General features: G+C 62.4%; 1 protein-coding gene across 1 annotated transcript in view; it reads right to left on the reverse strand.

The window, feature by feature from the left end:
- Positions 1-422: 422 nt before the first annotated feature.
- The window catches only part of PEPD (peptidase D), a 119130-nt gene continuing 95272 nt past the window's right edge, over positions 423-24280 (reverse strand). Inside the window, exons 10-15 of the mRNA XM_079799578.1 lie at positions 21538-21606; positions 20440-20517; positions 11303-11451; positions 4762-4946; positions 1400-1591; positions 423-914 (exon numbers count right to left, since the gene is read on the reverse strand). Of these exons, the coding sequence (XP_079655704.1) occupies positions 777-914; positions 1400-1591; positions 4762-4946; positions 11303-11451; positions 20440-20517; positions 21538-21606 (811 nt within the window). The 3' untranslated portion in view covers positions 423-776. The remainder of the gene's footprint in view (positions 915-1399; positions 1592-4761; positions 4947-11302; positions 11452-20439; positions 20518-21537; positions 21607-24280) is intronic.

A 24280-nucleotide genomic window follows, 5' to 3' on the forward strand; every position in this document is an offset into this window, starting at 1 on the left:
AGAGTCGCAGTTGGTCAGTGGGCTTACATTTATGGAAGATAGATGGTTTCAGCAAAGATGGAAGGAACGAGAAAGCTCACCTTTGCATGGTGCTGCCTCTGACTTAGGTGCTGTCACCTTTCAGATGCTGGCTTTGCTAGCATGTCCCGCATGAAAAGGAAATCAAGGACAAGGGGTCTCTGCAAGTCTTATGTTTTAAATAACTGTTTTAAGTGCTCCATAATTCTGCCCATTTCAGAAATCTAGCCATGAGGCAGTAACTACATCAAAAAGGCCACCGGTTCACCTTACGGTGTGTGCAGTGGCGTGGTGTGGGACAGCTCCGTGTGTGTCTGACCTGAGACCGGGGTCTCTGTGACCAGGTCTCAGCGAACAGGCTCATCTGCAAAGGGATAAAGGACAGAGGACACGTGCACAAGAGGCCCATCTTAGGAAACCTTTAATTGCAAATTCCATTCTGTGCATTGATTTTTGAGAAAAACAAAACACTGGAAATCTATCTTTCCTGAGCATAAGAATACAAATGACAGACACAATTTAGTGGCTACTAAAGAACAGGATTTTTTGTAATTAGCATTTTAAGAGCCACTGTCATTTAAACAAAGTATTAACAGATTAGCGTGTGATCTTGCAGAAAGTTAATGAAAGTGTTCCCCCTGGGACACAGCACTGTTTGGTGTGATCAAACTTCGGTGTTGGCATGTGATTTCTCCGCTCCATCTCTCGCTGCTGGCCGGCCAGTCAGCAGGCTGCCCCCTGGGCACTTCCAGCTGGCTCTACTTTGGGCCAGAGAAGGAAGTAAAGGCCTTGTCACAGCCTGCCATGCATGCTTCGATTTCCTCCACCGTGCGGGGCACACAGGTCAGCAGCTCTGTGCCACTGTCAGTCACCACGACGTCCTCCTCGATGCGGACCTGGTCAGACCAATGGACTCAGTGTTTCGGAGCTGGCCTCACGCTCAAGATTAGAGGGCCAGACCTGCCAGCTCAGGCTGACCGCCACTGAGTGGGAGAAGCCCTTTCAGGGGCGTGGTCAATACTGCCCCTGACCTAAGGGGCCGGCCTCAAAGGCCTTTGGGTGGCAGTTGAGAGGAAGGCTCATCCCCTGGGGCCATGTGCTCATGCCTCCTGCCCACCCTATCCTTGCCCTTGCACCCTGCAAGGTGGATAGGAACCCCAGGAGTGGGCAGGGGTTTGCAGAATTTGTCTCTTCTGCTGAGGGCTGAGGCACCTGTGTCATGACAGACCACAGGAAAGGGCAGGCCAGGCCCTTCTCAAGTGGGGAAGTCAAGACTATCCCTCCTCTCACTAGGGCTCCTGTCCTGGGACAAAGAGGTGACAGGTAGCAGCAGGGGGGTATTCTGGGAGCAAGGACATGGGGCCCATTGGCTGGTACTCACCCCACCAAACCCACGGAAGCGCTGCAGAACCTCACGGTTAAAGAAGCAGGCGCGCGCCGGGTCAGCCAGGGCCTCATCCAGGAGGTGGTCGATGAAGTAAATGCCCGGCTCCACAGTGAGCACCATGCCTGGCTCCAGGTGCCTTGCAGTGCGCAGGCTCCGCAGGCCGGGCTCATCAATGCGCTCCACGCCCTGCGGTGAGAAGGAAGGTGAGGGACACCCTAGCGAAGCTCCCCTCTGCCCACGCAGGCGTCCTGTGTGAAGGCTGGCTCCAGCCTCTGGTCTGGCTGCAGCGGCAGGGGAGGCTTTGGGACTGGGGTCTGCAGCTGAGCCCCCCTGCAGCGCTGTGCACAGGCACTTCAGAGGAGACCCTGTTCTCTGCACACACCCCAGATCTTAGTGGCCCTGCCCGTTACCCTAAGAACTGCCTGCGGGAGCCCTGTGGACACCACATGCACACACACAGGGCAAGCGGCCCAGAGGGCTGGCTGTCCGGCGGCCCTCACCTGGGCCTTCTCCGCACCAGGGGAGCAGAAGCCAAAGTGGTGAAGCCAAAAAAGCTCTTAAGGAGGCTGCGAGGCTGCCTGGGCTGCATCCCTTTTTTCAGGCAGCTCCGTGAAAACGAGCCCCAGAAGTGCTGGGCCTGGCCCCCCAGGCCAAGTGGGTTTTCCATGTGGCCTTCCAGGGGGAGGGACAGGTGCTGCCATCAGGACGGGCCTGCCAGCACCAGCTCTGGCGGGTATTTGCACAAATGCACGCGTATTCCATGTACATGGCTCTTGCCCAGACTCTGGGCTACCCAGCTCAGCCCTGGGCAACGGCTCCCAGCCCTTTAGGAGGAGTGAGCAGCAGCGGCAGCTGCTCCCTGCAGAGGCATCCCCTCCCTGACATGACCCCGCCTGGGCCCGTCTTCTCACACGGGTGTAGCTGACAGGGCTGCCCGGCTGCGAGGGCAGGTGGTGCCTAAGGCACTTGCAGCATTTCCCCATCTCCCCCAGGCCCCTGAGGCAAGGCCTGGGAGTGAGTGGGCAGCAAGCAAGCTTTCTGGTCAGGCCGTGAGCGTGCCCGGCCCCGCTCGCAGCAATCCCCTGCAGCCCAGCTGCTGGAGACGGAGCTGTCACTTCTGACTGTTTGGGGGCCAAGAACATCAGACTTCAATTAGTGGTTCATGTAAGGTAACCAGAAACAGGCTGGCTCAGCCTCCATGGCTGGGCACAGCGGGGAAGGCTGTGACCATTTCCATGAGGGCGGGGACAGTGGGGCACAGAGAAACTGACGTGCACAGCCACTCGGACCTGGCATGAGCCCTGCTGGGATGGAGGTGAGGAAGGGACACAAGGCACCGTGACCCCTGTGGGTCATGCTCTGTGCCCAGAAGCCTGTCTGGTGGGGTACCCAGCCCCACAACACTGTTTGCCTTGAGGGGGTAAGGCAGGAGGGTGGGGGACCCAGAAGGGTCCCGTCTGGAATGGCAATCCTGGTGCCAAGTGACTGGGGGGGGTATCTCCTGCCCAGAAACTGCTTGTCAGAGCTAGGAGTTGGGGTCTCTGCTCCTTCCATCTGAAGTCTGTACCTGCCCTGGGCTCCCCCACTCCTGTCCCTTACCTTCATGCTACCACCAAGTGTCTGTCCCCTTTTTTCACTCCAAGGTGGCCAAAGCCAGGGGCCTGGCAGAGGCAGAGACCCGACAAGGTCACGTCCCAGCTCCCCTCAGTTGCTCTGGGCCCACGCAGAGCTGTCCCACGGACGTGCCGACAGGAGGGTGATTTGCTTGAGCTTGTACTCAAACAGGCTTCCTTCCCCAAATGTCAGGTGAGGAGAGGGAAGAATGGCAGGGATCCCTGGGGGGCACAGTCCACCAACCACTGCCCCTTCAGAGCATTCCTGCTCAGGAGTCTGCCCCGGGGCCAACAGGACCGGCCAGAGCAGGGCTGGGAGGAGAAGGCTGGGCCGAGCGCAGAGCGGATCCCACTAGGGAGAGACCCTCTGGCCCAGGGGCTCCAGCCTTTTTGGAGGTGGGGGGCCCTGGCTTTTGCCTGGCCCACGTGGGGTTACACCCAGGCAGAGGGCTTGACAGGGCCTCAACTTTTACTGGGCTCCGAGCAGAGGAGACCCAGATGTGTCTGTAGGCCTGAAGTAAAACAAATGACTTTTATAGGAAAAGCCGTATTTTTTTCCACAATGTTTATCTGTCAGAAGAATAGACTGAGCACAAAGGGCTGCTTACTGGAAAAGATGAAAACAGCTTGCTGCCAATTTTCTCTGGTGGAAAAAAAAGTGCTTTGGCGACTAATGAATAACGAACCTCAGTTAACAATGTCTGGAAGGCCCTGCTCTTGGCTCCCTGTACACAATGTGATGGATAGAAATTAGGAAATTAAAACTGATTTTGTTTCTCCAAATTTAACTGTTTACACTTGAGGAAAAAAATAATTGAATAATAATGCTTCTCTTGAGCAATCCCCCCTACCCCCCCAAAGTCGTTCTTAGTGCTTTCAAAATACCCTGCAGCCAGCAGGCCAAGCCTAGTCTTGGCTAACTGGCTGGTGGGCCCCAGGGCGTGCACTGGTTGCACAATCAGCCCCTGCGCCGTGGGCACCAGGCCAGGCGGCAGGGCCGGGTTCGCCCCCACCCACTGGGGCCCGAGAGGCTGCAGCCACCTGCCGGGCAGGGCCTCCCCAGGGCCCTCTGGGTGGTCCTTTCGAGGATCAGTCGGTAGGAGGTGGATGGGAAAGCCTAGCTGGGGACACCACACAAGCCTCCCCCCCTGGCCAAGGAGAGGAGGAGGCCACAGGGGCATGCTCGCCCAGGGGCCTGGTTGGTCAGAGGGTGCTCCAGGGAGGGTCAGGGGGTCTGCTGCTGGCTTGTGAGGGCACTGGGCTCAGCCAGTCCCAGGAGGAACCAGGGCCAGCCACCAGCTGGTGGAGCCCTATCATCCCAGTCTGAATGAAGCCAGAGGCAGGAGGACATGGCGAGTACAGTGCCAGCCCCATCATTAAGACCCAGCTTCGGGGCTCCCACTGCCCTGTGGGGACCCCATGCATGGCACACTGACCACCCAGCAGCCTTCAGGAAAGGCCACACCCAGTGCACCGCCCCGGAGCGCAGCCACCGGCAGGTCCTGTGAGGCGGCCACGGGAGGAGGCATGCTCACAGAAACTCCCGCCATGGCCTTGGGGGTGTGGACACTGTGGCAGCAGCCTGGAACAGCACCAACCAATAGGTGGAAGGGGAGGAGGGGCATGGGCCTGGCCTGACTCACTGCACTCCAGCTGTCTCCCAGAGCCCTAACCCACCCTGGGGAGTTCAGGCTCAGCGACAGCCCACAGGCAGGCTACTTGGGCCGACATGTGCACACTGACCTCTGGGTAGCCTCCCACGTCGTGCACATCAATGCCCAGGAAGTGGCCGAGCCCATGAGGCATGAACACGGCTCCCAGGTGGGCCTGGACCATGGCATCGATGCTGCCACTCAGGATGCCGATGCGGGCCAGCTCCTCCAGGTGGATGCGGTCAGCCAGGCGGTGCATGTCAGGCCACCAAACGCCTGCGGCTCAGAAGGAGGCTGCAGTAAGCTGTGGAGACTGGTGGCCCGGCCAGGGCTCCCCAGGGCAAGATTTGGGGGACACAAAGCCCTCACTGGCTGAGGTGGGATGTCCTGAGGTGAGGGGCAGGGGTGATGAGGCTGGGTGCCCTCCATGCAGGGCTTTGCCAGCCACAGCTCTGGAACTTAACTCCACCTTCTCCACTGGGTCCTCAGAGGCAGGCTTCTGTCACCCATGGCCAGGGGCCTAAACAGGTCTGCTCCCAGGCCATGCTATCTGTCCCTCTCCCCGGCCAGCGTGTGCTTCGGGGGCCATGGGATCTCAGCCAGATCACTGGGCATCAGAAGGAGCTGAATGTCCCCATCAGTGGGTGTGGGGGTAGGAGCTGCAGGGAACCCCAGACAAGGCTCAGGCCCAAAAGTTGCTCAGGCTGTGGGGCCAGAGGAAGCCATGGCTGGGGAGAGGGGCCCTCCTGCAGCTGCCACCCGCGCCCCCGCCCCCTCCATGGGGATGAATGTCTCTGGAGCCACTGTAGGAGAGCCAAGGTCTCTGGGGTGAAGGTGCAGCTAGCACAGCCTCACAGGCTGGCTGGCAGGGGTCTGTGACCCCGCCTGCTATAAGCTCTGGGTGACCATCTCTGTGGCAGCCCAAACATCCAAGCCCCAGGCTGCTAATCAAGCTTATCTTTGCCCCACATTTCTGGGGCCAAGGTCTCTGTGGAGAGCATTCCCAGGCACTGAGTTTCAGGGTGAGCAGGCTCTCCAGGGCTCTGTGGCTCAGCCCCGCCTGGATCCCCAGGGGCCTTTGGGGGCCGCAGCCTGGGGCTTTTGGAGAAGCATGCTCAGCCCTGCCCATGGGCTCCATGGAGCCCCACCTTCAGCCTTGCTCAAGGCGCTCGGCACAAGCACTACATAAGGACCCAGGCCAGTGAAGTTCCTTGCCCCTCCTCACGAGGGCTGAGTTTGGGCAGGCCACGTGGCCTCAGGACGCCCAGGGCCAGGTGGACAGGTTGGGGGCCCACACCTTTATACTGTGCTCTGGCCACAGAGGTGGTCAGCACCGGTCCATATAACCCCTTCCATGTGGCAACCCTGGCTCCCAAGACCCTTCCTATTCCCCCTGCCCCCACAGCTATATTCTGTTCTCTGCACAACCCAGCACTGTCGGTCTCCGCAGTAGGAGGGCAGCACTGGGATCCTGGACTGTGAGGGCTGCGCTGGCCCCTCGCTGGCCACGGCTGGGCCCCCAGGATCTGGCTGGGCTCAGGGCCCTGAACCTCAGAGGGCAGACGATGGCTCAAGGGGTAGAGAGAGATGGGCCACTCGAGGTAGGCACCAGTCCCCCAGATGGGGGTCCCTCCCCTGCCAGAGATGGAGGCCCCACAGTTGGGGTCTTGGGTGGGTGAAGGCACAGGGCTAGTCCAACCTCTTGGGTCCCTGGGATCCAGGCTCTGAGCAGGTGGGGGGTGGGGTGGGGGCACCCTGGCTAGTCCACATGGCAGTGGCCAGCCCAGGGCCCAAGGTGCAGGGAGACCAGGATGCAAGACACCGAGGCCTGTCCCTGGAGACAGAGGGCCTCCGTGGAGCCCAGCCCTGTTCTCCCCACCTGGGCCCTCGAGGTGCCGGGTGGGAGCAGTGGGGTGGTGTCCTGGGCTCTGGAGTCTGGCTACTCGCTCCGTGGAGGGAGAGCCCAGTCTGCACCCCCGCTGGAGCCACGGTGGGCGCCTTTTCTTAATGGTATGGCGTCCTGAAACCAAGACCCGGGACACTGATGCCAGCTCAGCTGCTCCGTGCTGTGTGACCAGGGCAAGCCTTCGCCTCTGAGCCACTGAGGCGTCCTGTGTCAAACATGCCCGTGGTGCCTGGAGCGCTAGCTGCAGAAGCACCTACCCGGGGACTGGGTCACATTCCCCGCCAACTGCCATAAGCCACTATCACCCGCCACTTGTGTCCAGCCAGACCCTGGGTCCACTTCCTGTTCACTCGTGGGCAACAGGCTGGGTCTGCTTCAGCCTTGGACCACTGCTCTTCTCCAAGACAGACAACCTCGCCGCCCTCTCCCGCTCCCCAGCAAGGCCACCCTGTGCCAGAAGCACACTAAGGTCTTCCCGCCTCAGGCCCTTTGCAGACCAGGCCTGACCTGAGACTCCTCATCCTTGGGGACTCAGCATCAAAGTCAGCTTCACCCTGGAGTCCTTCCCCGTCACTCTCTTCACTGTCCCAGTGGTTTCTCTCCTTGCTCCTAACCCCCTAGACAGGTCTGTCTCCCTGCTCCTCCTGCGTCCTCCGGGAGAGCGATGCCCCACCCCGACCCCCGGGCCTGGCAGAGTGAGTGCCAGTTCAGGGGAGAATGCACTGCCTGTTCTGCCCGAAGGTCTGCTCCCGCCAGAGGCTTCTAGCCTAAAAGGGCCCCCAAGCAGCTCTGCGCACTTGGAAGGCCGGCCCCTGGGCCGAAGGGCATCCTGTGTGGTAGCGATGCCCCGACCCCAGCGCAGTGCTGTCTCTTTGGCGGAGGCCTTCTCCCGATGCCAAAGGAAAACCCCCAGAAGCAGCCTGCCTTCGGACCTGGCCGGCTGCCACAGCGGGCCTGGCCTCGGCAGAGGGGGATCAGGTATAAATCATGCTCGTGCTGGCAGCTCGGCTCCTCTCCTGTCCTCGTGGCCCCTTGTGGGGCCGGACGTGTGGGCCCAGGCGGTCCCCACGGCGCCTCTAGTCTTCCTCGCCTGCGGGCCCTCGGGGAAGGCCTCGTACACAGCGCTCTTGGCCGGGAGTGAGAGTTGCTGCCTGTGTGTGGTTAGGGTTGTGACAGTGACTAAACCTCCAGCAACTTGGCCCAGTGTCTGGCCCGGATGGTGGTTACGACACCCATGGCCAGGGCAAGGGTCCCTGAAGTGTGTGGAGGCTGCTGGAGGGGTGGGGTGGGCACAAATGGAGGGGGTCCCCACCGCCTAGGCCCAGCCCATAGTGCGAGGCCCAGGCCCTGACTCCTGGGCTCCCTGCGCCTCAGCAGCTCACAGGCCCCTCGGAGCCCACACAGCCCAGCCAGAGGTCCCCCAAGCCTGCTCATACTGGGGACACCACATTGGGGGGTCACACTGCAGAGACAGGTGCCATCTGCCTCCAGCACACACCAAATCTTGTCCTGTTATCCCAAACATCTCCCGAATCTGAAGCCCCCACCCGTCCTGCACCCCTGCTGTTTCCTTCCCATCCCCCCACCCCCTCATCCTGCCTAAGGCTTAGACACCAAGGCCACCTCTTTAGAACACAGGTCAGATGGGGCCAGTCCGTGCCCCGAGGACAGAGCCCCGAGTTGCTCAGCCCAGCTTCCGTCTCCAGCCTCACCCCTCATCCGCTCCCGGGCCAACCGCGCTGAGAGCTGTGCCTTCCCCTTGTTGCTTCCTTAGCGGGGACCACCCCGCCAAGGGTCCTTCCTTCCCAGACTCACTCCCATCCCTCCTGTGGGCCTCCGCTGAAACTTCCTCCAGGAAGCCCTCCCAGACTGCCCTCTCCTGTGCGGTTAGGGCACAGCACACTGGCAGAGCTGTGCCCTGGTTACAGCCTCTGAGCGCTGAGAGGGCGGGACCTGTGCCTGCTCCATGCCAGGTACCCGTGTGGCCTGTGTACACCCCAGCCATCTTCGTGGCTCTCTTGCAGCCAGCGCTGTCACCTCATGGGCCCAGGGTTTGGATGTGCACCCACCCCACTCCTCTGTGCACTCAGACCCCTAGGGTAACCTCTAGGTCTGTGCCCCATCACCTGCCTGTTGGCTCAGAGGGCCCAGCCCCCAGTATGTATGTAGAGCAGCCCCAGGTCACCAGCTGGTCTTCTGTGCCCACCTGGTGCCCCTCAGACCACACCTTGCCCTGATGGGCTGGGAGCCTGCTGGGCCTTCTGCTGGGGCTGATTCCCAGAGCCTTAGCGGCATCCATCACAGCCTTGGGGCCTCCTGCCCAGAGTGTGACAGCCTGGGGGCTCGGAGGCCCTGAGCCAAGATACCCGCCCCCCCCCCCCCCCCCCCCGCCCCGCTCCGCTCCTCAGCTGCATCCTCACAGTCACTTCCAGACAGAGAGCTCACTTCATGCTAAGACAATGGCCCTCCAGGGATGATATATGAGCCAGGCCCTGGGGGGTGCAGGAGGGGAGGCTTAGGGCAGGGGTCCCAAGGCAGGCCCTGTGGGCTGCAGGGAGCTGCCTGGCAGGCTAAGCTGGCCCCGGGATGAGGGCCTCCAGCCTACCCCCCTCAAACCCCTGCCTGCTGCCAGAATCTCTGGGGACCCACTCTCGCTGCCGAAGGGCAGGATAGTGTGTGCCCAAGTTGCAGGCGCCTGGATGCTGATTTGAACGCGGATGTCTTGCTCAGAGTCCTCGTGGTCCCGCCCCCTGCACCCTGGCAGAGCGCCCCGCAGGAGTAAATGAGGCCAGGGTGGGCGGGAACTCACCGCTGTCCTATAGCAGGCAGGAGGGCTTCTTAGGCCAGAGGGACCACACGGGGCCCGGCGACAGCCCCCCTGCCACAGAGGACACCTGTGGTCTGGGTGGTGCGCTGTGCCCCCACCTCTGTCAGCCGACCCCCACGTTCCTTGCCATCTTTAAGGAGAGGCCTGAGGAGAGTCCAACCCCTGCCCCACTGAGGGAAACAGCCCGCAAAGGGGCCTGACCACAGGCCACGGGAGCCACGGGGGCCGCACAGCTCCCGGCGCCCTTCTCACCCGCCACCGCGGCACTAACAGCATCCTCTCCTGCTGTCTGGCCCACTCGGAGCCAAGGCACTGCCCACAGGCGACCAGAACCCTGACGCCAGGGGCAGAGCCCGAAGTGGGGGCAGCTGCACACAACCGCACAGGCTGCGCGTGGAACGGCAAAGGGGTTGCTCTCGCGCACTGAGACACAACCGCTTCCACGGACCATGGAGGGCCCCAGAGCCCAGCGCGTGGTCTGCGCCGCCCGTGTGGGAGCCTGGGGGGCGGGGCTCAGGAGGGGGGCCCTGCAGCCCCAGGCCAGGGTGACCAGGGTGGGTGGTGAACAAGGAGGGAGAGGGAGGTGCGCTGGGTGCTGGGAAGTGGGAGGTGAGGCTGCAAGAGACCTGGGTGTTTAAAGGAAACCTCAGTGTTCTGAGGTGACTGGAGGGACTGGGTCTGCCCAACAGCCCAGGCTAACCCTTTCACGGCATCTGAGATGCTTACGTAAGTGACTGATGCTGTACTCACCCCTGGGGTGAAGAAGGGGTGTGAAGAGAGGAGACAAGCACTTGGGGTGGCTGCTGCACAGAGGCCGTGTTTACAGGCAATGGGGTGGGGGGGGGGCACATGCCGGCTTAAAGGTCACAGTATGGAAAGGTCACAGCAAGCACTTGCTTCTCCCCAGGCCCCTGACCCAGTGGTCTGTCCCGCACCTCCTCCGTGGACTGGAAGCGCATGCGAATCCCTGCCTCCTTCCTCTCACAGGAGGGGGCAACGGCCGCCCCATCCTGCACTTGTCTTCACAACAGTCCCCCGGGAGTCACCCCGCAGTAATGAGGACAAACTGCTACTTAGAGGAGGCTGCTGCTTTTTAAACAATTAGCACAGATGCTGTTTGCTTAGGCAGCTGCTAAGCCAGGCAAGTCCCGTCAACATTGTCCCCCACAGAAGATGACGTTGAGGCTTCCTTGTCCTTCTTTGGGACATTTCTGAGCTCCTTGTCCTGGGACTCATCTGATCACCAAGCTCTGTCCTCGTTGGACAAGTGAGGGTGTGGAGTGGGGCCTGGCGTCCCCCCAGCACCCCTTCCTGGCTCCCCAGCTTCTAACGAGGGGGGAGGAGGGCTCCCAGGGCAGGCAGGGACCACCCTGCTCACAGTGTGCCTCCTCGAAGACAGCTGCTGAGGGCCCCTCAGAAGCAGGACTCGGCCCTACAGCCTCTGCCTATTTCCCTGAATCCTGGAGGGACACTCGGTGCCCGCCAGACCCAGCTGCAGCTGCTGGCCCTGGGCAAGAGGGCACCGCACGTTCAACCAGGTGCCAGTGTCCAGAACTGGCCACGCCCTGCCTGCCGTGAACACCGCACTGGGACGCGGCAGGGAACGTGCTGACACCCCAGTGGCCGGGCAGGCAGGGGGTGTGCAGGAGGTCAGATGGCACACGGGGCGACCTGGGCTGAGCTGGCTTGCAGCTCTGTTCCTGCGCGGCCGCCAGGCCCCTGTTCTAGGCGTGGCCCTGGGGACCTGACACCCCGAGCCTCACTGGCTGCTCATGCGAGGCGGAGACAGACTCATAATGTCAAGCTTCTCTGTGGTGCCCCCACCTCAGAGAGCGGGGCCAGGCACATGGCCGCCTCCAACCCCACGCCAGGTGGTCCTCCCGCAGGCCCCTGCCTCACCCGGCCTCATGGAGCTCATGACGGCACGGCAGCTCCGCAGCACCGCCTCGTAGATGGCCTTCTGGTCCTGGGTGAACTTGCCGTTGGCAGGAAAGGAGCACGTGATGTCAGAAGCGAAGCAGTAATACTCGCCGCCCATGTCAAACAGGCTGTGGGGAGAGAGGGCGTGAGGCCACTGGGGTGCTCGGGAACACCCTGCCCATCGCTTTCCTCCCTCCCGGCGCTCAAGGGCAGCGTCAGGGGGCTGAGCCCCAACCGTGTCACACTATGGCTAGTTCGGGCAGCAGCTGGGGGCCTCCTACCCCAGTGTCTTCTCACGGTGCGCGAGCAGCAAAGGAACCCTGCCCGTCCCGGGAGACCTCTGACCCCGGAGCAGACAGACCCTGTGCACACGCCTGCCCTCCAGCACCTCTGCTGCCCAGGCCACTGGATGCTCGGCTGTGGAGACTCACTAGGAGAACGAGGGAGGGAGAGAGGTGTCCCCAGGACCCCTCCACCAACTGGCCTCCATGTGAACATCCAACAGACCCTCCCAGGTCTGCCCGGCTCCGGCACGGGGCGTGGCTGCAGCCCAGAGGCAATGCACATGGGCCTGCACAGGGCCCTTAGGACGGAGGCACCTGTCTGACAAGGAACAGGGGCTGAGACGCACCACCTGCCTCTCGCAGGCCCCAGTGTCTCCGTGAAAACCCAGCCCGAGGAGAGCGTCCCTCTCCCTGCTGGGATGGGACAGATGCGCTCCGCAGGGCCCCGCAGAGGGAGAGCCACCCCGCCCAGCAGGGTCTTCCTGGGGCCTGGCCAGCCGCACACCACCCTTGGGCTGCCCCGAGCCCCAGCATTCCCAGGGGCAGAGCGGGACCAGCAGGCCCGGAGCGAAGGAGTGGAGACCGAGAGGAGGGACGAGGCCTGGAGCTGCAGCGTGAGCCAGCAGTGGCAGGTCGGCTGGGACAGATGGGCCGGCCGCTGAGTCAGGAGAACAGGCCGCGGTGACCTGCCCTCTGGACATCCCGTGACAGGGCCCTGGTGCACCGACGTCAGGAGTGGCCAAGCCGCGCTCCCACACCCTGGCTGCCAGACTGTGCACTGTGCCCACAGGGCCCCCGGGCCTCAGGGCCCTCCCCCTCCACAGTGGGGTGGGACAGAACACATAGGGGCTGCTGGGTCCGGGCACGGCTCCCACGGGGCCCCCAGGCTGACTAGGGCCCCGGAAGGAAGGAGTAGGGTGCTCAGACAGAGCGCCCCTCCCCGTCTTGTCCCACCAGAGCACTCGGCAGGCTGCTCAAGGCAAGCACAGGGTGGGCGCCCACCAGCCCCTCACCCTTCCCAGCGTCGGGACCAAGCTGAGGGACATGGTTTGGCCCAGGCCTGAGGTCCTGCTGTGTCTTCAGGGCCAGCGGCCACAGAGCCAGGTGGAGCTGAGATGGAGGGGCTGGCGAGCGTGACTGGCTGGAGCCCCGGTCAGCTTGGGGCCTGGCTGCCAGCTCCCCGTGGGGCCGGCCTGCAGCCACACATAGTCTGGGAACCGAAGCGAGCGCAGGGGCAGAGCCGTGCCTTCCACTCCTAAAGGGCCTCTCACCCAAACCCAAACTCTAAAGGTCAACACAGCCGCTCAACCAATGTTCTAAAAGCTGCCTGTGTCTTTGGGGGTCCCTACCCCACACGGTAGAGTGGGCGACTCCAGCCCAGCTCGTGGAGCAGGGGGCCAGGCCACGTGGCGTGACAGGCAGCACCAAAACAGATTTTCAAAGGAAAAAACCCGAATGCTCAGGACCCCCGGATATTTTGCTGGAATACAGAGTTCCTACCTGGGCACTCTTTAATCTCCCGTCTTTTTCCAATTGCAAAATACCACAAGCAGTGTCAACAGTGCAAAAAGCACCCGATAACACCTCCGGTGACTCGGGGGTGGGGAAGAGAGCCCAGCAGCACAGCAGGGGAACTGTGGGTTGGGTCAAAGTCACAGGATCGAGGGGGCCCTGGGCCTCACTCGAGGTGACCCACCCACGCCCGGTGTGGGAGCCGGATGATAAAGCAGAGAGGCCCTGAGCAGAAACGCCCAGGCACCTGCTCCCCAGGAGGCTGCAGACGCCGCCGTGTCTGGGCCAGCCGCTCCCTGCAGGACGACTCCTGCCCCGGGCACACTCCCCCAGGGCTGGCTGGGAAGATGGGCACGTCTTTCCTCTAAACTACTGAGGCTCTGAGTGGGGGGCATCAGCTGAGAGACCAGACAGAGATGGGTTCTCCTGGCCTGCTCCAGCACTTGGCCCTCAGGGCCTCAGTGTCCCCGCCTTTAAAACGGGGACAGCCACGGTGCCGCAGGTGTGTGTCCTCTGGGACCAGCGTGCAGGCCGGCATGGGACAGAGCTGCACGGGGCCCCGGGCCAGTGTCACCCGGGGGCAGAGCATGTTCATCCGGGTTCCTTGGAGGCAACAAAGGAAAATGGTTTGTGGTTTGTTGTTCAGAACATGCAGGAATGGCCTGAGTGAGACAGTCAGGAGCGTGGGGGACACACATGCTGGGGCCACCACATCAGAGGGCGCCCTGCAGCAGCACCCCGGGCGCGGACCTCAAAGGAAAACAGAAATTGCACTATTTACAAAACCAGGAAGCCCGCAGAGCACACAAATGCATCTAACAGTGAAGACGAGACTTCCCAGGCGGACAAGACGACTGAGTTCGCCCAACTCTGCTCAACAACCCAAAGAACATGGGGTGGCGGGTGCATGGGGGGGGGGCTCGGCCGGCCTGGCTTTATCATTGAGATTCCCCAAGACCTCAGCTGTATTTTTTGTTTTAAAATCATCCGCTTTCTGGAGAAGGAAGTGCACAAGCAGCCGGCAGCTCCATCCTGCCCAGCGATGCGCAAGCACGGGGCTCAAGTCTATTTTCGTGCTCTCAGTTCCCTATCTTTCTGCTTAAAAAAAAAACAACCCCCCCCCCCCCCACCGAGTTCCTGCACACATAAGTTATTCAGATACAAGCCATTCTGGAACCCAGGGATGAAAGCCATCTCTTTTATAAATCATCTCCCGCCAACTCCTCTGTGTCCACTTCATCCGTCCTCTAAGGCAAGCTGACGATGGAGAATTCAGTCATACTTTGGCTCAGCCGAGGACGCAGGGTCCCTCCTCCCTGGCTGCCTGGAGACACCACCAGGAACCCTACCATCCTTGGCTGCGTGAATGTGTGTGATAATGTAAGACATCTGGGGAGATATTACACATCTCCAAGCAACATGCTGGCCTCCCGTTCCTCACATGTGTTCAACTGCTTCTATTTCTGGCTGGGATGAGAGGTTCTGTCTTCCGTTGGCTCCTCCCGGGCAGCTTCATGCCCGGGCTACCTGCCACCACAGGCCCACCCAGCCCCTCCCCAGCCCCTCAGCTCCCTCGGTCCCACTGCAGGGACCAGCCAGCCCACAGGCAGGCGGCCCACAAGCAGACTTGGCCAGTGACGAGGTTGGGAGCAGTTGGGGGAAGGCTGCAGTGCTTACACAAGGGCCACTCTGCACTCGGCGTGTAGCTTCACGTTAACCTCCCGAGCTGTGGCCAACACTCGCTACCTCTCACCCAAGACTGATGCGTACACACACACGTGTGCACGCACACACCCAGCCCCGAGGACAGGAGCATTTCAGACCCCAACTCGCAGCCACCCGGTGTGCGTTCGAGGCCAGGCCAGGGGATTTCTGAGCAGCAGGAAACCCTCGCTTCCCTTCAGACCTTAGCGTGAGACAGAAAGGAAGGCGCTCCGGTCACTTCCAGCTTACGTGCCGCGTGGGCAGCCCCTGCAGAGAGGCCCCTGAGCCAGCCGCCCGCTCCCAGCCAGACGCCCTGAGTGCCAAGCCCAGGTGTGCCCGTGCGGCAAAGACCATCCCTGGAGGCCTGGAGGTTCCCTCTGGGCCACAGGCTGACCACCAAGCAGACCTCTCCCCAGTACCTCCGGGCATCCCTGCTCCCCAACCCGGCCACGCGAGAGTGCCCCCGAGGGGCAGGAAGACAGGAAAGTCAAGCAGCAGCTCCCGCGGCCAGCAATCCCGGCACACTTGGGGGCAAGAGCAGGCGCGGGCTGGGGCCTCCTGCGTGTCTGGAAAGGACCGCGGTCTGTTCTGCAGGGGACAGGGCAGGAGCGGAGCAGCAATGCGGGCCAAGTCCCCAGGAAGGACCCTGCAGGGCACCTGGCCTGGTGTGTGTGGGGGACCCAGTGGCTGCCCACCCCTAGGGCTTGCTGCCACCGCAGCACAGTGGGGCAAGGGCTGGGAGCGGGGCAGCGGCCTCCGTGGGGGCGGCAGTGAGTCGGCGTCACGCGCGCAGCACATGCCGCGCTTCACTTTTTGGTCAGCAGTGTCCCGTGGTGTCTGTGAGCACCCGGCCGTCTGGACCAGAGCTTTTCACACTGGACTGTGAAGTCATCTGAGTGGGGTGCGGGTCAGAAACATAAACAGGAAGGTGGAGGGGCCAGGGCTGGACTCGGCCTGGCACCAGGGAGCAGGCCTGGGGGTGACACTCATCCGATAAAGCCCACTGGGGCATCAGGCACCAGGGAAAGAGGGACGTGGAGGCCCCCCCACCCCAGCCCCTGGCCAGCTGGGGAGGAGCCCCCAGCCCCCCCCGACTTGCACTTCTGCAGGCTGCGGTGCGCAGACACCAGCAGATATCAGACCAAACGGCCTACAGGGTGACGGATGTCTGTGACGGAGACGCAGGCTGCTGTCCACAGACAGAGGGGGCAAGTTGAGGGTGACCTTCCCAAGCAGTTTAAACTAATGTCCAGGCCACATAAAAGCTGTGGAATTAGCAGGGAACGAACTTGAGAGAAGGGGCAGGAAGGAGCCAGCTGGTAACAGCGCTGTGAGCAGGAAAAGGGTGGCAGTTGGGAAAAGAGCCTGCCCTGGCCATGACCCCTCATCTGCCGGAGGAGAGGACAGGGCAGCTCGGGGCCGCTGGTAGGGAGGGCTCTGATACCACCGCGGCTCGGGGATGTGCCATGGGCAGCGGCAGGAGCAGCACATACAAGCTACGCGCCGGCCAGGGTTCCGGGGTCTTCAAGGGCGGAAACTGGCAGCTCTTACACGTCTGGGCAGAGAGAAGTGGGGCTTCGGTGGACATGAGCGGTGTCCCCCAATTCGCTGGCCAGCAGGGTGAGGCGTGTGAGAGCTGGGGCTTCAGGCTGCCCACAATCGGGGAAGGAGACAGATGGGGCCCTAGTCCCACGACAGGGCTGGAGCGGGAAAGGCTGGCTGCTGAGTGCGGGGCTGGGACAGGTCTCTTCCCCTAACTGGGCTGGCTGCACGCCTCCAGCCCCCAGGACACAGAAGACCAGCGCCAGCAGGGAGAAGGCCCTGCCCACACGTCCCGAGACTGTGCTGCCCTCTTCTGGCAAGTGCTGGGCGGTCTGGCTCACTACCCACCAGCCACATCCTGCCTGCAGCTGGGCAACCCAGGCCTGCGAATCCTTAGACTGGGGCTTTGAAGGCTCTGAGAAGGGCCACAGGGCATCCTACCCCAGGGACCACTCCTCCGCATGATCAGATGGAGGTGGCAGGTGAGGAGGGGTGTCCCAGCTGTTTTCCAAATCAGAGTCCATTGGGAGCACACCTCCCACCTCTGTCCCGAGGGGTGAACCTGCTGACGGGACCAGGAGAGGCGGGGTGCCAACAGGGTTGGCCTCAGATCCCCCAAGTCCAGCATAAGAGTGGGCCCAACTCTAGGTGCACTGCTTCCCAGTGGATTTAAACATGGACACTGGCTCCCCCTAGTGGCTCACGGGCAGCATGCCAGTTCTCAGCACCTTTGCCCACTTTGGAGGCTCCAGTTTCCAAAGCCCAGGCTGTTTGGGGAGGACTAGGCAAGTGCAGGAGGGCTCAGAGGATGGTGCGGGCGGTAAGGAGCTGGCACGGAGTGAGGTGTGGGCCTCGAAATGCTCTGTGCAGGTCTCGGGTGACGAGTCTGAGGTGGGGTGAGAACGTACAGGCCCCAATTTCCAGGGTGCTCACTGAGGCGGACAGGGGCCACAGCCCGGCTCCAGGGAAGCTCCCGGTACTGAAAGGACAGAGGTGTGGGAGGTGGGCCTGGCCAGCTTCAGGCTCCACTGGGCACACACCCCGAGCACAGGGAGGGGGCTGAAAACAAAACAGGCGCACCATGTGACTCGAGGGCCATCTGTGAACACACGGGCTTGGTCGCTCTCACCTCCAGCTTGTCTTGGAACCAGCTGCTGGAGCACAGGTAGGAGAGGCCCCGACCTGCTGGCTCGGGGGAGAGGGCCGCTGTGCTGCAGCTCTTACCTCCTAGGGCCGCGCTGGGCCAGGCTCCACGCTCAGCACTACTATTACCGAATCCTCCCAGCGCTACGTGCTATGTTACCCCCAATGATGACAGAGAAACTGAGGCTGAGGGACGGCCACTCAGCAGGGGAAGGCAGGGACTTGAACTGGGGACCTTCTGTGCTCATTATCATACAGCCCCGCCTCTCTCAGGCTCCCTGTGTGTGTGTGTGTGTGTGTGTGTGTGTGTGTCTAGGACTCTGGGGAGAGGGTTAGAAAGGGCTGGTGCACCAGCACCCACTCCCCACTCCCCACCTTATCCGGTCAAGTCTGACTCCCCTGGACCGCCCCCCAAACAGCCCCTGTGTTAGATATCTCGGGCTGGGACACAGAGCGTCACTGCTCTGGGAGACGTGGATTCAGGAAGCATTCTGCACTCTGCTCATATTTTGGTTTCATACCTTATGATGAAGTGCCACGGCTTTTATGTTGGGATAACAGTGATTTATTATTTACCAAATGCAGTGGGTGCTCAACAGATCAATTTCAATAAAACAATGGCTTATAAACGCTGCCAGCAATCTGGCCAAAGCAGTAATCAACAAAACATGTTGTTCTAAATGCTTCATAATAAATTGACTATAATAAACTCATAATTATTCTACTGGCTACATTTCAAAGTTGGCACTAGAAAAATAAAATCACCAATTTGGGCTTGGCATTAACATCTAAGGGATTCCTTGGATCCCTTCTGTCTCTAAAGCTGTGACCAGGAGACACAGGTGCCAGTGCTGCCCAGGAGGGCTGAGGGCACAGCACCCGGGCTGGGGGGGGGGGCGCTGATGTCCGCTGCGCCCTGGTCAGCCAGGCCCACCCCGCGGGGGCCACCCCAGGATCAGAGCTGGGACCGGCTCTCCGGCTCCCGGGGTGAAGACACTCCCTGGGGCAAATCAAGACGGGAGCGGAGAAGCCGCCACTTCCTCTGGGTGTGCCGGGCTCACAGAGAGAAACACTCCCGCCCTCCGGCTGGCCAGGCTGCCCCGGAACAGCTGGGACCATTGTTGTGGCCGGTCCCAGACCCTGCCTGGGGCCCGGCTTCCCACGTCCTGTCCTCGCAGCCAGAACGGGCCACAGTGTCAGAGAACATCAGGAAACATTACAGGAGCCCAGAGTCCCTGAAGAGGCCAGGCGGTCTCTCCTTGGGGCCGACAGCGCTCAGCCAAGGCCCAGGGGGCAGGGCCGGCCCCTCTGTTTCCTCAGTCACCAGCTGAGCCAAGTCTGAGGCAGCCAACCCTTTCCCAAACCCCCTGGCCCTGCACTCGGACCTGGTCCTGTCCTGTGTCTCAGCGACCTCGCCTGCACACCGTCACTCGTGGGAGCAGGGCGAGAAAATCTACATCAACAGATGCCCCTGGTGCCAGGCCCAGGGGAGGGCCCTGTCCAGGCTGCTGCACGCCCTCGGTCCGGGGATGTTGGACACCCAGAGAGGGTCACCGAGAGCAGCAGGGCTCCTGGCCCCGGCCCCCGGGGAGCGCACACATGGTTTCTGCACCGCGCAGTCCCGAGAGGTGTGTGCTGTCTCCATGCACCGACCTGTGAACTGGGGCTCAGAGAGGCACTAAGAGGCTCTGTTTCCTTCCTGAGGGCTGAGCTGGGCTCCTACCAACTCTGGCCCGAGTCAGACTATCCCGTCCAGCCACTGACCCCGGGTGACTGAAGAGACTTGGCCACTCAAAAGCGTGGTATGCCCTGTGGTAGGGGGACCCTGGGACAGAGTAGGTTCCCCAAAACACTTGGCAGTGACAACTCAGAGCACGCCTCTCAGTTCATGGCCCTGATGGACATGGCTGGGGAACCCCGGGCACAGGCTCCCCACTCCTTGCCGTAGGGCTGGGTCCCACCTGCATGAGGCAGGGGTTTGGAACTCCAGCTCGGGGACAGACTAGCAGGGCACACACGGAGAGGAAGCCCGGCACTGCCTGGAAGCGGGCGCGGGGAGCTTGCTCAGGTGCCTCAGCAGCAGGAGGGAAAGGATCCAAAGACCCGGGAGGGACAGTGAACATGCCCCGCTCTGCCCTCACCTATGGGTCCAGGACCACAGCCCGATGCCGAAGGCCACGACAGGCCGGCCTGTGGGGCTGTGGCCTCTGGGCAGCTCTCGGAAGCCCTATGGCGGCCGGGACTGGCCCGCCTGATGTCTGGGTGGTGAAGAGTTCAGGGGATGGGGGGCTGGTCCAGGTCCGAGAGACACCCACAGACCCAGAGCAGAGGCCCAGCAAGGCGGGGCCTGGGCCCAGATGAGCCCTACACGCGGGGTCCACAGGCAGGACCCGAGGGTCCGCCAACAGGGAGGCCACGGAGGGCTGGAGCCGCGGGCCCTGCCCGCACGGCTTCGTCACGGCTCTACGAGGAGCTGGCGGAGCAGCACCTCCGGCCTCCGGAACGAACGGCTGCTCATGCCCCGGGCCCTGCGGCCGAGGCTGCAGGTCTCAGAGGGGCAGAGGGGCCCCTCCCAGCACCGAGACAGGGGTGTCAGTGTGGTGGCACTGACGCAGAGGTCAGAGGGCAGGGCCTGGGGGACAGTTCAGGCCCTCTTCAGAGAGCCCGCCGCCCCAGGGCCCCAAGGACCCGCCCCAGCCCCGCAGCACCGGTCCCCGCCCCTCGGGGCTCCCTCGCTCCTGGAGAGGGGGCACCACGGGGGCCGGTGCCCGTGGCCGAGCAGCCTGGGCCCGAGCAGGACCGGCCTCGCTGCGGTCAGCCCCCGCAGGGCGGGAGCCAGAGGCCCGCTGAGCCACTCTGAGGTTGGGTCCCACGTGGCCCCGCTCTTCACACACCGAGCCGGGGCAGGGCGGCTCGGGCGGCCTTACTCACCACATGTCTCCGTCCCGGATGGTCCGGTCGTTGGGGGCCCCGGCATGTCCGTAGTGCAGGATGGCCGAGTTCTCACCACTGCGGAGGGTGAGGGGAAGTCCACAGCTCAGCCTCACCGCAGGCCCCAGGGCTGGGCCCCAACACCTGCCCCGTGGGCAGGACTATCCCCGAGGCAGAGGCCCAGGGTGGCTGGTCAGGCCCACGGCCCGAGGTCACCTACAGCCACACACTGGTGGGCAGCCTCTCGGGTTGAGAGGGCCCTCCTACGGGGCTTCCCTGGGGCTGCTGCTCGGGCGGGTGCTGGGGGTGTGGGTCTGATGAAGCACAGACTCGGGGGTCTGGTGAAGCCTCCTTTCCTGGTGGCTGAAAGGACAGGGGAGGCCTTCTGGGAGGGGCCTGGGCTGGGTCGGGCCGCCGGGAGTCCTGCTGGGACGCAGACAGGGCACCGGGCCTCTCGCTCCTCTGCTCAAGAGAACGTTCCTCATGAGCTATGCCTTTAAGAAAAAAAGGACTTTTCTTCTGTCCAGAGGAAAAAAAAAAAACTCACCTGGGTGTAATATTTATGGCCCTGTTTGGGAGTCTCAGGAATCATAAAAGTAGAAATAATGATTTTTCTCTCTATCTACCAGAGAACATTTCCAAGGACTGACACGTTCACATGTATTATTCATGTGCCGAGGACGCGTGCATCGCCAGCTCCGTCCTGGCTGAGGGGGGCCAGACCATCTGACCAGAGAGGCAGGGGATAAGGGACCCACCCACAGCCAGGACATGCCCCTCAAACACATACCTATAAACACACACACACACACACACACACACACTCCACACAGAAGCTCAACATGCCGGGTGTGTGCCTGTGTGGGAGGGGTGAGGCGGCCAGTGGTGGCCAGGCTCCCTCCTCCACGCAGCACCCCCAGAGCAGGCAGAGTCCACCTCCGCTCCCGGGCCTAGGAGGAGAAGTAACTTCCCAGCTTAGGTGGGCACTGGCATGGGCGTGGGAGTGAGCAGGTGCATCTGAGCTGGGGAACGGTGGGACCCCTCCCTTTGCCGTAACCATCCCACCATCACCCCCCCGTGGCCAGGATGCCCACTTACCTGCCGCAGATGCAGGTGTAGGAGCTGTGGCGCATGCCGCCCCGGGAGTAGCAGTAGTGCTCAAAGAGGCTGCAGGAGAGGGGAGACAGTCAGGGCGCCGAGTCATCACAGCCTGCGCGGCCCCTGCGAGGCCTGAGCCCTCCGGCGTCGCTCTGTGAGGCTGCAGCTGAAGCCCAGGGTCAGCCGCAGGCCACCGAGCACAGAGGTCAGTGTGGAGGGGACAAGGCCAGAGGAGCTTGCCACCTGCAACCCTGTGGCGCTGCCCGGCCTGCCAGGCGCATCGGAGGACAGCCCCGGCCCTGTGGGGAGATGGGCTGACGTAGGGGCCCTGTTTCTGCGGGGCTGGAGGGAGTATCTCCCCGGGACTCCCATGTCCAGTGGCCACACCCCGCCCCTGGGAGGGGCTGGGCACGGCCAGGGAGGAACACAAAAGCTGTCCCAGCCCCTGCGCTGGACTCACCGGGGCCCCAGGACTGACCGCAGGGAGGGGCGCAGGGGAAAGAGCAGGACCTGCTGCACGCTGGCCTGGAGGATGGGGGCGAGGGACGTGCAGAAAGAGCAGGACAGGGCGGTCTCCAGGAAGGTGGAGAGAGGCAGGGCCTGGGTGGGGCAGGCCTTGCTGCTCCTGACTTGGGACAAGCCCACCAGCCACACCCACACCCACACCCACACCCACATCACATCCGCAGTGCTGAACCCTTGGAAGCCAGGATGGCAAGAACTCTGGGGAGGCTAGGACGCCACCCCTCCCCCACCAGATGCCTCAGGAACTGGGAGGGGGCTCGTCTCCTCGTGGGACCCAGGGCTGCAAGGGCCCAGGCTCTACAGAACCCAGCCGGAGGCCGGGCAATGGTGGGGACGGCTCTCGCCCCTCCTGAGGCCTGGGCAACAGTTCAGGCCCTGCCCTCCAGGTGGCCCTGCCCTGCCCACCCACCACCCAGGCAGGGGGACCAATCACAGGGCTGTGCCGCCCCCACCCCTCCTTCCCGTCTTCAGAAGCACAACGGCCCGTGGAGCACTGTGGTGAGTCTGCTCTGACATTCTAGGCCTGTTTCAGAGAACGGCTACGTGGAGGAGTCCAATCTTCCAGGCACTGTAAACACCAATTATGTGTAATTGTTACGGTCGGGTAGGAAGCAGTTGCTGGTCGGTTCGATCGGCTTTCATATTTGCCTGGCGACCCTCGTGGCTGGGTATCTGTGAGCGAGATATTTCCTCAGGAGAAAGGATTTCAGGAACTGCCAGGGAGGCGAGGAGAGCCGCACGTTCCCCGTCACGGCCAGAGCGCTCAGCTGGCTGCCATGGACTTCAGCCTCAGTCCCAGAGGCCGTGGGGACGGCCAGGCCAAGTCACAGCGGGAGGAGGGTGGCCACAGACCGCACACTCCGTGCAGCAAAGCCCTCCCGCCTGCCTGGACGCCGAGGCTCGGAGCCAGACGCACCGCCGCGGAGCCTCGGTGCTCCCTGGGTGCTCCCTGGGCTCTGAGAGAAGCTCAGACAGGAGCAGGCCTCGGGGCGCACAGCCGTTCTCGGGGTGATGGGGACAGCGGGCCTCTGTTGAAGCCGGGGACAGGCAGAGGGTGCGAAGGAACAGGCAAGCAAGTTCGCCAGCCGCGGGAGGAAACGGGGTGGGGCTGGCTCCCTCCTGCGGCCACTCTGAGCAGCAGGCATTGCTCGCCTGTGTCATTTACTCGGAGAAACAGCCTTCATCGCTCTCTTTTACGAAAAAAGCAATTGAGAGCAAGAGGCACAGCTTGTAGAAGCTCCAAACTAAGGACCAGCTGACCCAGCTCTCACCCACAGCCGCCGCCGCCGCCGCACCGGCTCATCTCCCCGCCACGCGGACACCCCCACACCCACAGGGAGGGCTGAGGAGACGAGGGAGTCGCCACTGCTGAACGTCTACAGGATCTGAAGTTCTTCCACTTGGACTTCAGCACCTAATTCGTTTTAAAATGAACTTTCCTAATGTGATGTGAGGACAAGCATGGTGTGAGCGTGATGTGCTTTGGTGGCAGTAACAGGCGGCTGCCACGGGCCCAGGCTTTCTGCTCACACCCCTCCCGGACCTCCTCTCTGGCTGTGGACACGGGAAGGCGCCCGAGTTCGGGGGAAGGTGGGGTGGCTCAGGGGTCTGTGGAAGATGCAAGTCTGACATAGTACTGACTTTCGAGGGGGTGGGAGAGAGGAGTGGACACTCTACCAAGCATGCCTTGCAATCCACATGGCTGCCTGGAGGCTCCGCACAGCTCGGTCAGCGCTCGGCAGGCACGGCCACAAGGACACACTGCGGCGGCAGGGCCACCTGGTTCCCACGGGAGGCCACAGAGACCCTCCGGACCTTCACACAAAATGCGGTAAACTGAGCCAGACGAGGGTGCACCACAGGGCCTACGCGCTGACTGACACAGCCTACGGCCAAACGCAGTCACAATGACATGAGGGCAGAGCATGTAACTAGAGACCCTCCCCCAACACTTGGAGGTGCTGCATGAAACAGAATCAGCAGCGGTCACCGGACAGGAGCAGGGAGGCCGGGAAGGAAGGGAACCCGAAGGCCTTGGCTCCCACGGCCATGTGGGGACAGCAGCAAGACCTCGGGCACACGAGAGGTAGGGGGCTGGAGCTGAGCCCCACCCCCACATAAAGCTGGGGCCCTGGCAGGGGTGCACCCTCAGCAGAAGTGTAGACTTGGGAGAAAATTCATGAGCATCACAGGAGGCCATCAGGAAGCCTGACCGGGC

The sequence above is a fragment of the Cnephaeus nilssonii genome (genome assembly GCF_951640355.1).
Source record: "Cnephaeus nilssonii genome assembly, chromosome: 20".
NCBI lineage: Eukaryota > Metazoa > Chordata > Mammalia > Chiroptera > Vespertilionidae > Cnephaeus > Cnephaeus nilssonii.